This window comes from Paramormyrops kingsleyae, chromosome 23, assembly GCF_048594095.1.
Source record: "Paramormyrops kingsleyae isolate MSU_618 chromosome 23, PKINGS_0.4, whole genome shotgun sequence".
In the NCBI taxonomy this organism is placed as follows: domain Eukaryota; kingdom Metazoa; phylum Chordata; class Actinopteri; order Osteoglossiformes; family Mormyridae; genus Paramormyrops; species Paramormyrops kingsleyae.
This window is the reverse complement of record NC_132819.1, coordinates 23,534,397-23,546,985: the sequence shown is the minus strand read 5'-3', so window position 1 is coordinate 23,546,985 and position 12,589 is coordinate 23,534,397. Positions and strand designations below refer to the sequence as shown.

General features: G+C 49.1%; 1 protein-coding gene across 4 annotated transcripts in view; it reads left to right on the top strand.

Moving 5' to 3' along the window:
• Positions 1 to 12,589, top strand: part of LOC111842835 (zinc finger protein 385D-like) — a 31,735-nt gene that overhangs the window by 11,585 nt on the left and 7,561 nt on the right. For 3 of the 4 annotated variants that reach the window (XM_023809870.2, XM_023809873.2, XM_072705766.1), the window contains 2 exons: positions 4,846 to 4,932; positions 9,900 to 10,010. In XM_023809870.2, the coding sequence (XP_023665638.2) occupies positions 4,846 to 4,932; positions 9,900 to 10,010 (198 nt within the window). Of the gene's footprint in view, positions 1 to 300; positions 715 to 4,845; positions 4,933 to 9,899; positions 10,011 to 12,589 lie in introns of those variants that run through there. The other variant, XM_023809872.2, reaches the window with a different exon arrangement.

Sequence of the window (12,589 nt, the reverse complement as noted above, 5' to 3'; positions counted from 1 at the left end):
AAAAGCCGGCCGTAAGTCCTGCAGTTTGTCACGCCGGAGTCCGCATTTGTCTCCAGGAAATCTTACAAACTCCATATCCCCCACGGAGCGATCGGCATCGATCTCCTCCTTCCACCCCTGCTGTTTTGTGGAAAAAATATGGCAGGAGAGTGATGCATGGACCTGGGAAACTCCCCCCCCCCCCCCCCCACTGTGTACCACAGCTCTTTGCCGTTCCAAACAACGTAGCCTCAATCCACATGAACAGGAAATGGAATTTTCTCTCCTTTTATCTTTTTGGTTTTTTTTCTTTCGGACAACGAAATGCAGTGTCACTAAGGATCTGGCGAAGATGACGGCTGGATCTTTCTGCCCCCCCGCCCCCACCAAACACACTCCCTTTGGGATCCGCGTCCTGCTCTGACATCGCTGTCTCTGCCAAGTGCTCGTCTGCTGTGCCGCTGGAGCCCTGCCAGGCCCCCAAAGCCCCCGGGACCTTGTTCGGCCTCCCAGTCGGCACCGGATGCATTGCACAAGAGTCTCCATTCCCTGCAGAACCCCCCCGGCCGCTGAGAAGCCACGCTGTAATTCAGAGGAGCATAATGAGACCAGAGGCACTTTGGAAATCAGAAGATTAGTTCCGGATTTGAGAATGAGCCGGTCGGCAGGAATCCCGAGGGCGGATTTCTCACAGCTGGATGCCGGCAGACGGGACAGATCTGAACGACAAGAGCGGTGAGAGAAAGAGACACGATAACCAAAGTGCCCCCCGAGCTTCTGGCAGCTCCGTATCATGGGGATTCTGCCCTGGAGGGGCAGTATTTCTGAACGCCACGCTCTGGGATGCTGAGATTCGGCTTCGGCCCGCTTGAGCGATTGCGTTTCTTATCGGGAAGTTCCCTCCCTCTCCCCGGAGCATATGAGCAATGAACAAATCAGGAACAGAAGCTTAGGAAATCTTAGCATTCCAGTCAATTCAATTAAAGATTTGTTTGTGCGGTCGTTTAATTAATTGATTGATTCATTTATTGACTAATCAATCCATCCATTCATTTTCTGAAGCTGTTTGTCCTGTTCAGGGTCGCAGGGAGCCGGGAGCTCGATGTATCACTAAATTAAAATGCAGGCAGAATTATAGGGATGTTTTTGTTATTTAAATAATTGTCAGTTTTGTATATTTCTCAGATGTGAATTATGAAGCAAGAGGTAATTGAATATTTAATGATTAGTGGACGTTTAATGGCTTCGTGACCCTGACTGGCAGAAAACACTGGCGCTTGTTATTTAGTGTTAATTTGTCATTTGCGTTGCTTGGTCTGAGGGGTACAAATCTAACGAAGGGAACTCACTTTACGCTCTTATTAGAGCAAAGGACCTCATTAGGAAGGAGGCTCTGATCGTTTTAGCTGTTGCTCAACACCTAGATGAGGGTCTATTAACCAAGACCCAAAACACAGGAGGTTCCGGCCCGGGGTAGAACGTGGGGGTCAAACGACCTGGGTTAACCCCCCTGCTCCACTGGATCTTAACATCATCCAGCCATTACTGCTCTGGTGTCTGTTTGCGACGCTCTCCGTATCGTGGCTCAAACGGACACGCAGTGCCGCCGTTAAGCTGCCTCCTAACGCTTCCTTTTCCAAACTGCATTGCGGGGGTGTCTGTAAAGGGGGCGGCGTGGATGGGCATGGCCTGCATGGCCTGCAGGCAAACATGCGATACAGAGACACTGGGGATGAACAGCTAATCAGTCACTGCTGGGGGGGGGGATTGGGCACTGAGTCCCAGGGAGGAGGGTGAAGTATAATGAGGAAGAGTCACCTCTCAGAAAGCTTTAGTGAATCTGGAACGGGGGGGGGGACCTTTGATGTCCATGAAATCTTGCTCTGCCCAATATTACACCTGTTTACATGGTTGTCTACCCACTACCACACAGTGCCTATATCCTCACTCTCACAGGACAATAATATTCATACAGACGTATATATGGGGGCTGAGTGGGTCTTACAGTGACCTCACACCTGCCGAGAGACATGTGACCTCACGCAGGTCGCAGTGAGTGTCCCCTGGGAGTTTAGCATCTGAAGGGGGCGGGGCTTGTAACTGCAAAGCACCCCGCATACCCCCCCACGTTACAGTGGTCTGTCATTACTGACGCAGCACCATCCAGGAGCCAAAACACAGTCTGATGTGGAGAGCTTTGTGCAGAGAGCGAGCAAATGGATGGGTACGGAGCGGGGGGGGGTATGCAGGGTGCTTTGTGCAAATCGTGGGAAGGGGACCATAGAAGGGGTGTGTGAGCAGGTGTGGTCTGTGTAGGGAGAAGTGGCATTCCTGTGGTCGGGGGGGGGGGGGACTTTGATCAGGAATGGCGGAGATTACGTGATGGAGGCGGGGCTGGGGGGGCAGTTAAAGGAGAACAGCTGCTCCTTCCTGATGTGGAAATGCTTTGTTGTGAGACAGATCGTGGCGGGGGGGGGCATCTGGATTGTCTCAGCAATTAGGAGGGCAATGAGATATTGGCTTGGAGCTCCTTGGAGGGGTTCATGGGGGCTTAAGACATCCAGGGGAGTCCAGGTGGATGATGATGTAGGCAGGATGTGAGGAGAATGCACAACATCTGAGGATGCAGGCACCATACAGAGGTTCATCATGATTGGACGCTGGGGTGTCACATGACGCGAGGGGGGTTTGGCTAAGCTCCTTTAACAAGGGCAGACTTTCAGCCAGACAGCGAATGTCTGTGCGAATGTTGACCCAGTTCTGGCCCGTGTTCCGTCTCTCTGTGTGTCGGCCCCAGAATTTCGGGTTAAACGGGCATCTTGGAGCTGCGTATCAGTCCGGGAGGTGGCTGTGCCGTCTTCCCGCCCCCCTCTGTTCTGTAGGGGAACATCTGCTCCGAAACGCCACTGCATCCCTCACTGTCCCACAGGTGCCTGCCTTCTGTAACACTAATGCATCAGGGCTTTGGGGCCTGAACCAGGCCTGTCCTGCCCCCCAGGCCCCGTAATGTTTATGTTGGACCTTCATTTTGTGTAGACGTGCCAAATCCAGTGATCTCTAAGACATCGCACCAAAGTCTCTTTCTATAGATGTTAGACTTGGTTTCTTACTACCATATAGGGCAATTTTATTGCAGACGACTGAAATGCTATGCTGGTGTGTTTGGGTGTGTGTGAATAGTTCTGCGTGTCTCCTTGCCAAGCACACCGTTGTTGTCGTTGTTTTTCTTTAGAAGGATATGCTCAGTGCCTTAATCTGTTTGCGGTTTTTGAGTTTTTATCTTCCACATGTGCTCTGTTTGTGGGGGGGGCAGGGGGGGTCCATCCCCGCAGGAGGTCTTCAGCTCTTTGTGGAGCAGCTGCTCCTTTGGGCCTAATTGCGGAGCACTAACGCCTCACAAGCTCCCTCCCATCCCATTACGCTCTATGGAGAGCGTCCGCGAGGTACGTGGCGCCCCCTATGGGTGACACAGCAGGCTCGCTCCCACGCCTCCCGTCCGTCATCGGAACAAGGCGCCTATTATCCGAGGGCTCCGCTGGATGTCCGTCGAGGCACGTTTTCACCAGCTCTTTGGTCGTAAATTGCTGAAACGCGGCAGGTCTGCGGGCAACCCCACCCCAGGTGAAAAACGACGGGTACACGCACCAAGAGGAATGGCGCCCATGAGGGGACTCGCTGCGGTGTGGGGGGGGGAGTGCCGGCAGTTAGCACGCCTACTCACAGCCGACGTGTAGATGCTTTTTATGGAGAAAAAGAGAGGCCGTTGTTATGACAACTGGGACAGATTTAGGATGGCGTCGGAACAGCGTGCACCCCGAGAGCAGGTGTGTGAGGCCGCGTGAGCATATCCAGCGCACAGCAGAGGAGTGTGTCGTAACCTCGACTGCCACGCCCTTCCCAGGTGTGCTGCCAGCTGCACGGCTGACGACTGGCAGTACAGGGAAGCGCCTGTGGTATGTGGGTTTGACTCCCGTTTGCTTCTGCAGTCCAAAAGCATGCAGTTTGGCTGATTGGCGTCTCTCGAAATTGCACATGGTTTATGGCTGTTTATGGTGTGTTTGTGTCCCGCAATGGGGTGGCATCTCGTCCAGGGGGCATCTTCTCTCTTTTTTGACCTCATCTCTGTTTTATCACAGGTGTGTGTGTGAGGTGGCACTGTGGCCTCACGCCTACAGGTCTGTGTGTGTGTGTGTGTGTGTGTGTGTGTCCTCTGCTTCCCGTGATACTCCCCTGGTCATCGTGACCTTGGTCTGTATGCGCATAGAATGCATAGACATTCCTGTAATACAGGATATTTTATAAATCGGTGTATTCATATATATATTTATACTGTTTCGCTTATTCCCTTTTCCGCTTAGCGGTCACACGCACCTCGCGGTGGTCAGAAGGAGGCTTGATTCAACCTGGGGCAAGAGGGAGGTTTTCCCGCATGAGCAGATCTGGGGCGGGGGGGGGGGGGGGGGGGGTCCTCTAAGACCTCCAGGAACTGGAACTTAACAACCTTCATTTATTTGTGGCCTAAATATTTCAAACAAAAGGAGTCTGAAGGACACGGAGGAGGATGTGTGTGTGGTAGACAGAGATCTCACTCGGGGAAACAGTCAACAATCACACCGTCCGGTAGATTTGCGTTGCGGTTCTGTGTCCGTGCTGACAGGACAGGGAAGAAAACCAGACTGTTGGTAGCTCTGGGTTCATCGTCAGCCATGTTATGTCAGGGGCTGTTACATGACTTATGTTTATGTTTGGTGGGTGTTGCAGATAACACGTTATGTGTATATATCTGTGTATTTACACAGCCGGCTTTCTCTAACACGTCACACATTGACGGCTGCCTGTTAGTGACTCCTGTGTCTCTCACTCCAGAGCGTGGTGGGGGTCCCACCGCCAGAGACGACAGCTGCGCTCGCATGCTGGAAGACCAGGCCAGTGGACGGGCGCACGTGTGTGAGCGTGAGTATGGCCGGACGGGAGTGAGTCTGAGTATGGCGGGATGGAGTGAGTATGGCAGAACGGAACGAGCGTGAGTATATGGTGGGATGGAGTGGCTGGGAGTATGGCGGGACTGAGCGAGTGTGAGTATGGTGGGACAGCGAGCATGAGCATATGGTGGGAAGGAAGGAGTGTATGTATGGTGAGATGGAGCGTGTGTGAGAGTGATGGTGTGAGTGTAGAGGGATGGACGAGATCCCTCTACGTGTGGGTGCATGAGATGGCCAGTCATGTGTCCTGCCCCCCCTGAGCCGGGCGTCCATGTCGGTGTGATGTATGACCATGTCGTCCGACTCATCTCAGAGAAGGCCTCAGTAATTAGAGGAGCAATAAGAATTAGGATTACCCTGGACAGGCCATTTGTCCTACTTTACTTAACGGTGAGTCAGCTGAACATTCAGGGCAGGATTCAGAGTCCGTGCTGAACGAGCATGCTTGAGTGTTCCCTAATTAAAAGAAAGCAAGGTTTAAGATAATAACGCCAGTGTTGCTTTGTACCAAACTCCCCAGAGTAATTACAATGCATAATCATATTTTATCTGGGATTATTTTATCTACAGTGTGACCAGAAAGAATATATTGGCTCATTACCACTAAGACAAAGTGGTTAATTTTCTGGCCGTGTTCAATGGGTTTTATTCTGATTGGTTAATATCACCCATCCTGCCAAGCTGAATTTCAGTCTATTTGCATGGTAATTGAGCACAATAATTTGACCAGATGCTCGTGTATCTGAGCCCCTCCAACAGACGCCCCCCTCAACTACGTTTAAGGTCGTGATCTTCACTCACTGCTTTTCCGACGCTCTTACCAGGGCAGAAGGTTAAACCTGTGCTTGACTCACCCCAACCTCTACAAACATCTCATACTTGTGAGGGCTTTAATATGGCCAGCACTGTCTAAAATGGCAGGAAGGTAAAATCCCGTGAGGAAGAGGATAGTGTCACAAGGAGGATCAGGCTGAGGTCACAGTGAGGAAGAGGCTGAGGTTACTGTAATGAAGAGGATGGTGTCATAATGAGGAAGAAGATGACACAGTGATGAAGAGGCTGAGGTCTTAGTGAGGAAGAGGATGGTGTCACAATGAGGAAGAGACTGGTGTCACAGTGAGGAAGAGGCTGGTGTCACAGTGAGGAAGAGGCTGGCGTCGAGCCAGGTCAGTTTGGGCTGGGAGGTCATGGCTGTCAGGGTTCTCTACACATGGTGACCAGAGGCTTTGCTCAGCTCTAAGGGATGTTGAAGTGTTGCTGCTGGATCCTCCTGTAAGGCACTATATCAGAGAGCCTTACACCCAAACATCAGACTGCACCACCGGTTTATGTTTCAGGCTTCAGCCAAACCCTCAAAAGCCAAAACCCCAACAGCTGGGCGCCCCTGCAGTCAGGGCCCCATGGGGCCCCTCAGAGCCAGCTCTGCAGTCAGGGAGCCCCGGGCCCCATGGGGCCCCTCAGGGCCAGCTCTGCTGTCAGGGGGCCCCTCAAGGCCAGCTCTGCAGTCAGGGAGCCCCGGGCCCCATGGGGCCCCTCAGTGCCAGCTTCGCAGTCAGGGAGCCCCGGACCCCATGGGGCCCCTAAGGGCCAGCTCTGCAGTCAGGGAGCCCCGGGCCCCAGGGGGCCCCTCAGTGCCAGCTCTCTGTTATTACCACTTTACGGCTCCTTCCATTAGGCTTAAAAGTCATGGTTTGTTTTGCATCAGAAAGCAGCGCTTGGGTTTTATTTAACTGCAGTCAATAAAAGCTTGTGGTTAAACATCCAGCGATGGGCAAAATAGCAATTCACCACCATGGATTTTGTTTTTTATTGTCGAATTTTGTGGGGCTGTAAAGTGGCCTGTTAGGTGGACTGTGGTCATGGGGGGGGGGGATATCTGACATGCCAATGCGGGCAAAAAAACAGCCTGGGCCGGAGTGTGGGAGCGGCACGATCTCCAGCTGTTTGGGGTGCAAAGTGCAGGCGGAGGCTTGGAGCCCCAAGGGCCTCGGCATGGAACGACGGCGTCTGCTCGTTCCCTGGAAAGCGATCACCGGGAACGCGGCCGGACGGCTTACGGAATGGAATTTGCTCGGGGGACAGGCGGCCCACAGAGCGTGCCAGAGAGCTCACGGCAGGACCGAAATGAAACCACGGAATATGGAAAAACAACAACGCAGAGAAAGGCTATTTGTCAGTCCTCTCTGACTGTTTTTGTTTGTTTCAGATCTTTTGTTGTCATGATTTCAGAATTACAGACATACATCATATTAAGACAGCTTCAGCCATATAGACACATATCAACGAAAGGTGGATTTTTTATGGTTAGGCGCCTCTGCAGAGATTCAAAGCATATTTGGTGAGAAAAAAAGGGGTGTTTAACCAAAAAGGTGTAAAGTTCTTCCTGGATCACCCCCCCCCCGGCTTGTACATTGGAACGTTCCCCAGCCCATCCCCCCCCCCAACTCGCTGTTCGCCCCTCCCTCTCTCACCAAGCCCTGGCATGTTATCTGGACTGGGGGGCACTGCTCTTACAAAGCCCCTGTCATGAATTCACCATGTGAGATTTATGCTGGAATTATATAAGCCGGGGGGGGGGGGGGGGGGTTGTGGTGAGGGGGGGGCAGGGGCAGTACTTCTGCCCAAGGCAAATCATGTACATGTGTTATGTGTCAGCACAGCTCAGTGTCTGTGACCGTGTTTGCTAAACATCGCAGCCACTCTGTCGGACTGTAAATAACTGTGAACCGTCCACCCAAGTCACCTTTTACTCCAAGTGGGGTTAAGCTGTGCAGGTTTATATGAATGACAGTGTCATAGTTAGAAATTCTGGGTCCCCTGACAGAAAGTCACCTTGCCCACCTCCCTCAAATTTTACGTATTCAAAGGCCCCTGAAAAAATGCAGGGATCTCAGAATCTGCCGGGGTATCCATGCCCCTACTGCAGCCCTGATGAACGGTGTCATGAAATGTTTCAAATACCTGTGGAATGCGTCTTAAAAACAGCAGGGGGCGTACTGGTTAGAGACCTGCGAGCAGAGAGAAGTAGGGCCCTGGAAATGGCATCTGGGCCTTCAACAGAACTTGTGCAGATCTTGGCCACCAGAGTGTTTTTCCACTCAGAATTACACTCAGAATTTCTAAAGCCACGTTGTAGATCTTCAACTTCAGTATTAAGTGGAGAGCTTCAGACTTGTCATCCGACTAATTTCCCCTTTTTGGCAGGAATATTTGGGCCGTCACAGAACCCGGCAAAATCACGGAAAAGACGAACATGACCCCCCTTATCGGGACGAGACCCGGGAGCCAAAATCTCCGAGCCAATTAAAGCTACTGAGAGCCACAGCACCTTGTCAGGAGCCTAATTAAGTGGCCCCAGCTCACGGGGGGGGGGGGGGGGGACTCCAGGAGGTTCATCTTGGGGGGGGTGCGCTTCTCCGTCTCCGTGATGATGGCAGACCCCCGGCGTGAAGCGCAGCACGTGACATATTATCATTACCCCCTTGGTCATAAATTACCAGGTCAGCTAAAGTGCAACTATGTAAGGTCTCATCTTTCAGGCAATGTATGAAAACTCACCATGAAGTTATGAGAGCATGTGGAAGGAATTGAACCAAACATTGCTAGTTCAAAGGCAGCAATTTATCGTTTTTTTTTTTTGTTTGTTTTTTTAATTAATGGTAGACTTTTGATGAGTTGTACATGAAATATAGTTGCGACCTTTCACCTAGAGCTACTTTATTCACCATGGAATTTCTTTTCAAAGTAGACATTGAGACCGTTTCTGTAATTTAACACACTTGAGTGTTTTTTTCCTTGGTTCTGTTTGGCACTGTGATACGTTGTGTAGGTGTAGACCCAGTCTGTAATAAGGAAAGTGACCTCTCTTCAGGAGGACTGGTTCTGACACTGGACTGGTTCCATCAAAGGCTCACCATTAGGTAGCTCTTCCATCTGGATATTTTGCTCGTCTCAGTAAGATAACTCAGCTCCACGATGGGGTAATGGAATATTCCCTATAAAGTATTAAAATTGATTAAATTATCTGCTTCAGACCTATGGTGGTGTACACCATGCCGGAATCCTAAATTGAAGGATATTCCATTTCTAAAATTCAAATGGGGTAGTATATTTGCATATTCATCAAATGTTGAGGTGATTAATTTTTCAATCAGCATATCAAATATATTTTTTATAATCGCCGCTCATCCTTAAGCACGCGTTTGTTTACATTCCATTAAAACAATTTCGGCATTATCTCGGCTCGGAGATTGATTGTTATTTGAAGAGTATATGTTTGAATAAAAAAATCCTTAATTGCTAATTAAAATTCTGGGTGACTCTGAAAATCTGCCTGATGGGGTGGTGGCTCAGTGGGTATCTTGGCTTATCAAGACCCGGTTCTGGATCGGTAATGGAGGGACAGTGTTGCTGACTGGACCCTCTATCAGGACCTGCCCATCCCACAGTCCTCTGCTTCTTAAACACCATGAGAAATGCTTGGTAAATGTGAGCCGAGCTTTTTCCAGGGGCTTGTTTTCCCCCCCTAACAATGTGCCCTTGAGTACCACAGTGGTGGACAGCCGCTGAATAAATGAACCTCTTATCTCTGAGCTCAGTAGATTTAGTATGAGTGCTTTGCATTTCCAAAGGCGTCTGTCCATGAAACATGCCAGCCTCCCCCCCCGCCGTCCCCCAGTGACAGAAATGGACCCTGCACCTTACCTTCATATTCCTGTCGGTGGGTGTAAACACTAAGAAAGATGCCTGTAAGTCTTGTTTATACCAGGTACTCAGGAGGGAGAAGCGATGCTTTATCTTCTGCTGCAAAGGCCGATGCAGTGACTGAGGAGGAGGGTGTGTGTGTGTGTGTGTGTCAATGTGTATGTGTGTGTCTTCTTGATTTAGAATGCCGTGTCAAAAGGCGAGTTAATTGGATTCTTATTTCTCTTTTCGCAGATGGACCCGGTTCAAAAAGCCATAATAAATCACACGTTCGGACTTCCCCCGCCCCCGAAGAGAAAACCCATCGTGGTGTGCAGCGTGTGCCGACTGAAATTTAACTCTGAGGTGCGTAACGCAGATCGCATGCTAGTCTGCGCAGCCACAAATGCACGCTTTCAGGTGCAACAAAAACGCAGCACTAATACAAATAAATGTTCCGTGTGTGGCATTTTCACTATGCAATATTTCTCAATAATAAAGTCCTTTTCTTGGATTTATATGTGTATGGCTGCATATGAAGTTTTAGTACGTTTGTTATGAGAATTGAAATTTATAGCTTAGCTTTTCTTGGTCAATACCGGAGTGTCATATATCAAGAGGATAGTGAAATTATTATTTTTTTTGCATAAATATGCAGTGAAGTGCACATTTTGGCTCATTGTTTCTTGGCTTTAAGTCACTTGGGTGTCTCAGCTGCTTTACGCTGCACTAGATGAGCACCTCCTACAGGACAGGCGGCCAACTGCAAGCCGCCGGGAGCCGTAAAGCATCACTTAACATTTGGCCGGGGTTTTCACCAGCGGTGCAGTATCTTTGCGAGATATCGAATCAGAACTGACAGCACCAAAATAGCAAATAAAAAAGGCACACAAGCGTGTATTTTCGAGTCGAGTTGGCTGCATGTTCGTAGATGAGTGGGGGTAATGAACTGAAGAAAGAAGATTGCTTTTCTTAGTGTCACCCACGTAACTTCTCCACTAAAGAGAAGATAAAAAATTATCAAAAAAATTTAAAATACTGAACAAAAATTAGAGCAGGTAAACGTGGAACAGCTGGCAGGTAAATGATCAGGCAGGCGGTAAACCGGTACAGCCCGTTATATATCCCATAATATCTCTGGAGGGCGGCTATTTATAATCCTGGCAGCACCCAGTAAACTTTATTATACCAAGCGTTGTTGATAGCGAGAGATAGAGAAACACGGTTGTCACAGCGCAGGAAATAGGCTGGCCACATCAGCACGGTTACAACTGGAGTTGTCTTTTTTTCCTTTGCCAAGAAAAGGAATCGGGGGTTTTAATTCAGGCAGAAAACGCGCCAAGCAGCCAGTCGCTGGCTGGTAGAACAAATTAACAGTCCTGTCAGCTAGTGATTTCTGACACATCATTAAACCGCTGAAAATGTGTTTTTTTTTATTTGAAATGGAGCAACTTCGAAAGTCAGAATATGTTTTTTTTTTTTTATTCTTTAGTACCACACAGCGGAAGGAAAATAAGATGATAAACTTTACAAATGAACTAGTCACATTGTGTGTGTGTGTGTGTGTGTGTGTGTGTGTGTGTGTATTATGTTTATATTACATTGTGGGGACCAAATATGCCCCATAATGTGATAATAACCTGGTTAATCATGGTTAACGTTGGGGATGGGTTGGGGTTAGGGTTGTCATTGTTGTGATTTTGCCCATATAAATGAATGGAGAGTCCCCACAACGATATAATTACAAATGTGTGTGTGTGTGTGTGTGTGTGTGCCTTTCTGTCTGTCTGTATCTAAGATATCTCACAACATAAAATAAATGACCATGTTTGGGAGTTTCATTTACCATTGACTGATCCAAGAATTACTCTTTATTTACTGGATTTTGTTCCGACTCAACTAGTTGGCCTAATCGGTCCATTTAGTAATGAATCATGCATACTGATAACCATTCCTTTCTCCAGCATTTCCATCAAACTATCATTCGCAGTCTCCTTTCTCCAATTTTCTTCCAGCACAATGCACTGTTCCACTGTACTTATTCATCTAGCAGACATTGTAGTCCAACGCGACTCACAATGGAGAGAGCAGGGTTGGCCAGTCCCTGGAGCGATCCAGAGGTTGCTCCAAGGGGGATTTGAACCAGCAACCTTCTGGGTCCTAACTCGCAGAGCCACGCACTGCCCTGTGCAGCAGTACTTCATCCTTTGAAAAAATCATTTAATACCATTTTTTTTTCCAGATTGCTCTAATTGAGCAATTAGGGGGGGTAATTGGGAGCCAACCTCGGGCTCAGACGAAACTTGGGCTGCTGCCACAGACCCTGTGAGTTAATGGCAGATGAGGAGAATGCTGCAAGTCTCCTCATTTTAATTTCCTCCTGGTACCCGAGCTATCTTCTTGAAATATTGTATTTCTTATTGAAAATGATTTTTTTTTTTTTACGTCTCGCAATCTACAGCCCAGCCTTTTCCGCCCTGTACTGCGGGTGTTAAACCAACATCATTATAAAACACTATACCGTCGCCATATTCCTTCTATTAAAAAAGCGATTTGTTCTGCCACGGTCTTGAAGGTGTCAGTTATTTATTATAACCCCCACCCCCCCCCCCCGCGTTCTTATTTCCTCATTGGAGACCATTTCCCTCATAATCACCTTCCATCTGAACCATTAATCACAGCCCGCGCGGGAATCGCCAAGGTAACGTCTGCTAACCCGCCATCCATCTCTGATGGGATGAGGGAGACTCTGTTTATTAGTGAGGCAGGCTCGATACTCCATCCGTCCGTCGCGGGTCCCGTCCCCGACGGGCACCTCAACTTCCAAATGTCCAGCTTTACCGCAGTAGGAAGTTTGGTGAAAAGTTTCAGCGCCGCCTCGAATTCAAATGTTTGGGGTTTGCAGGCGAAATATTGTTTTTCAGGCGGCAGCTCAAGTCACCCGC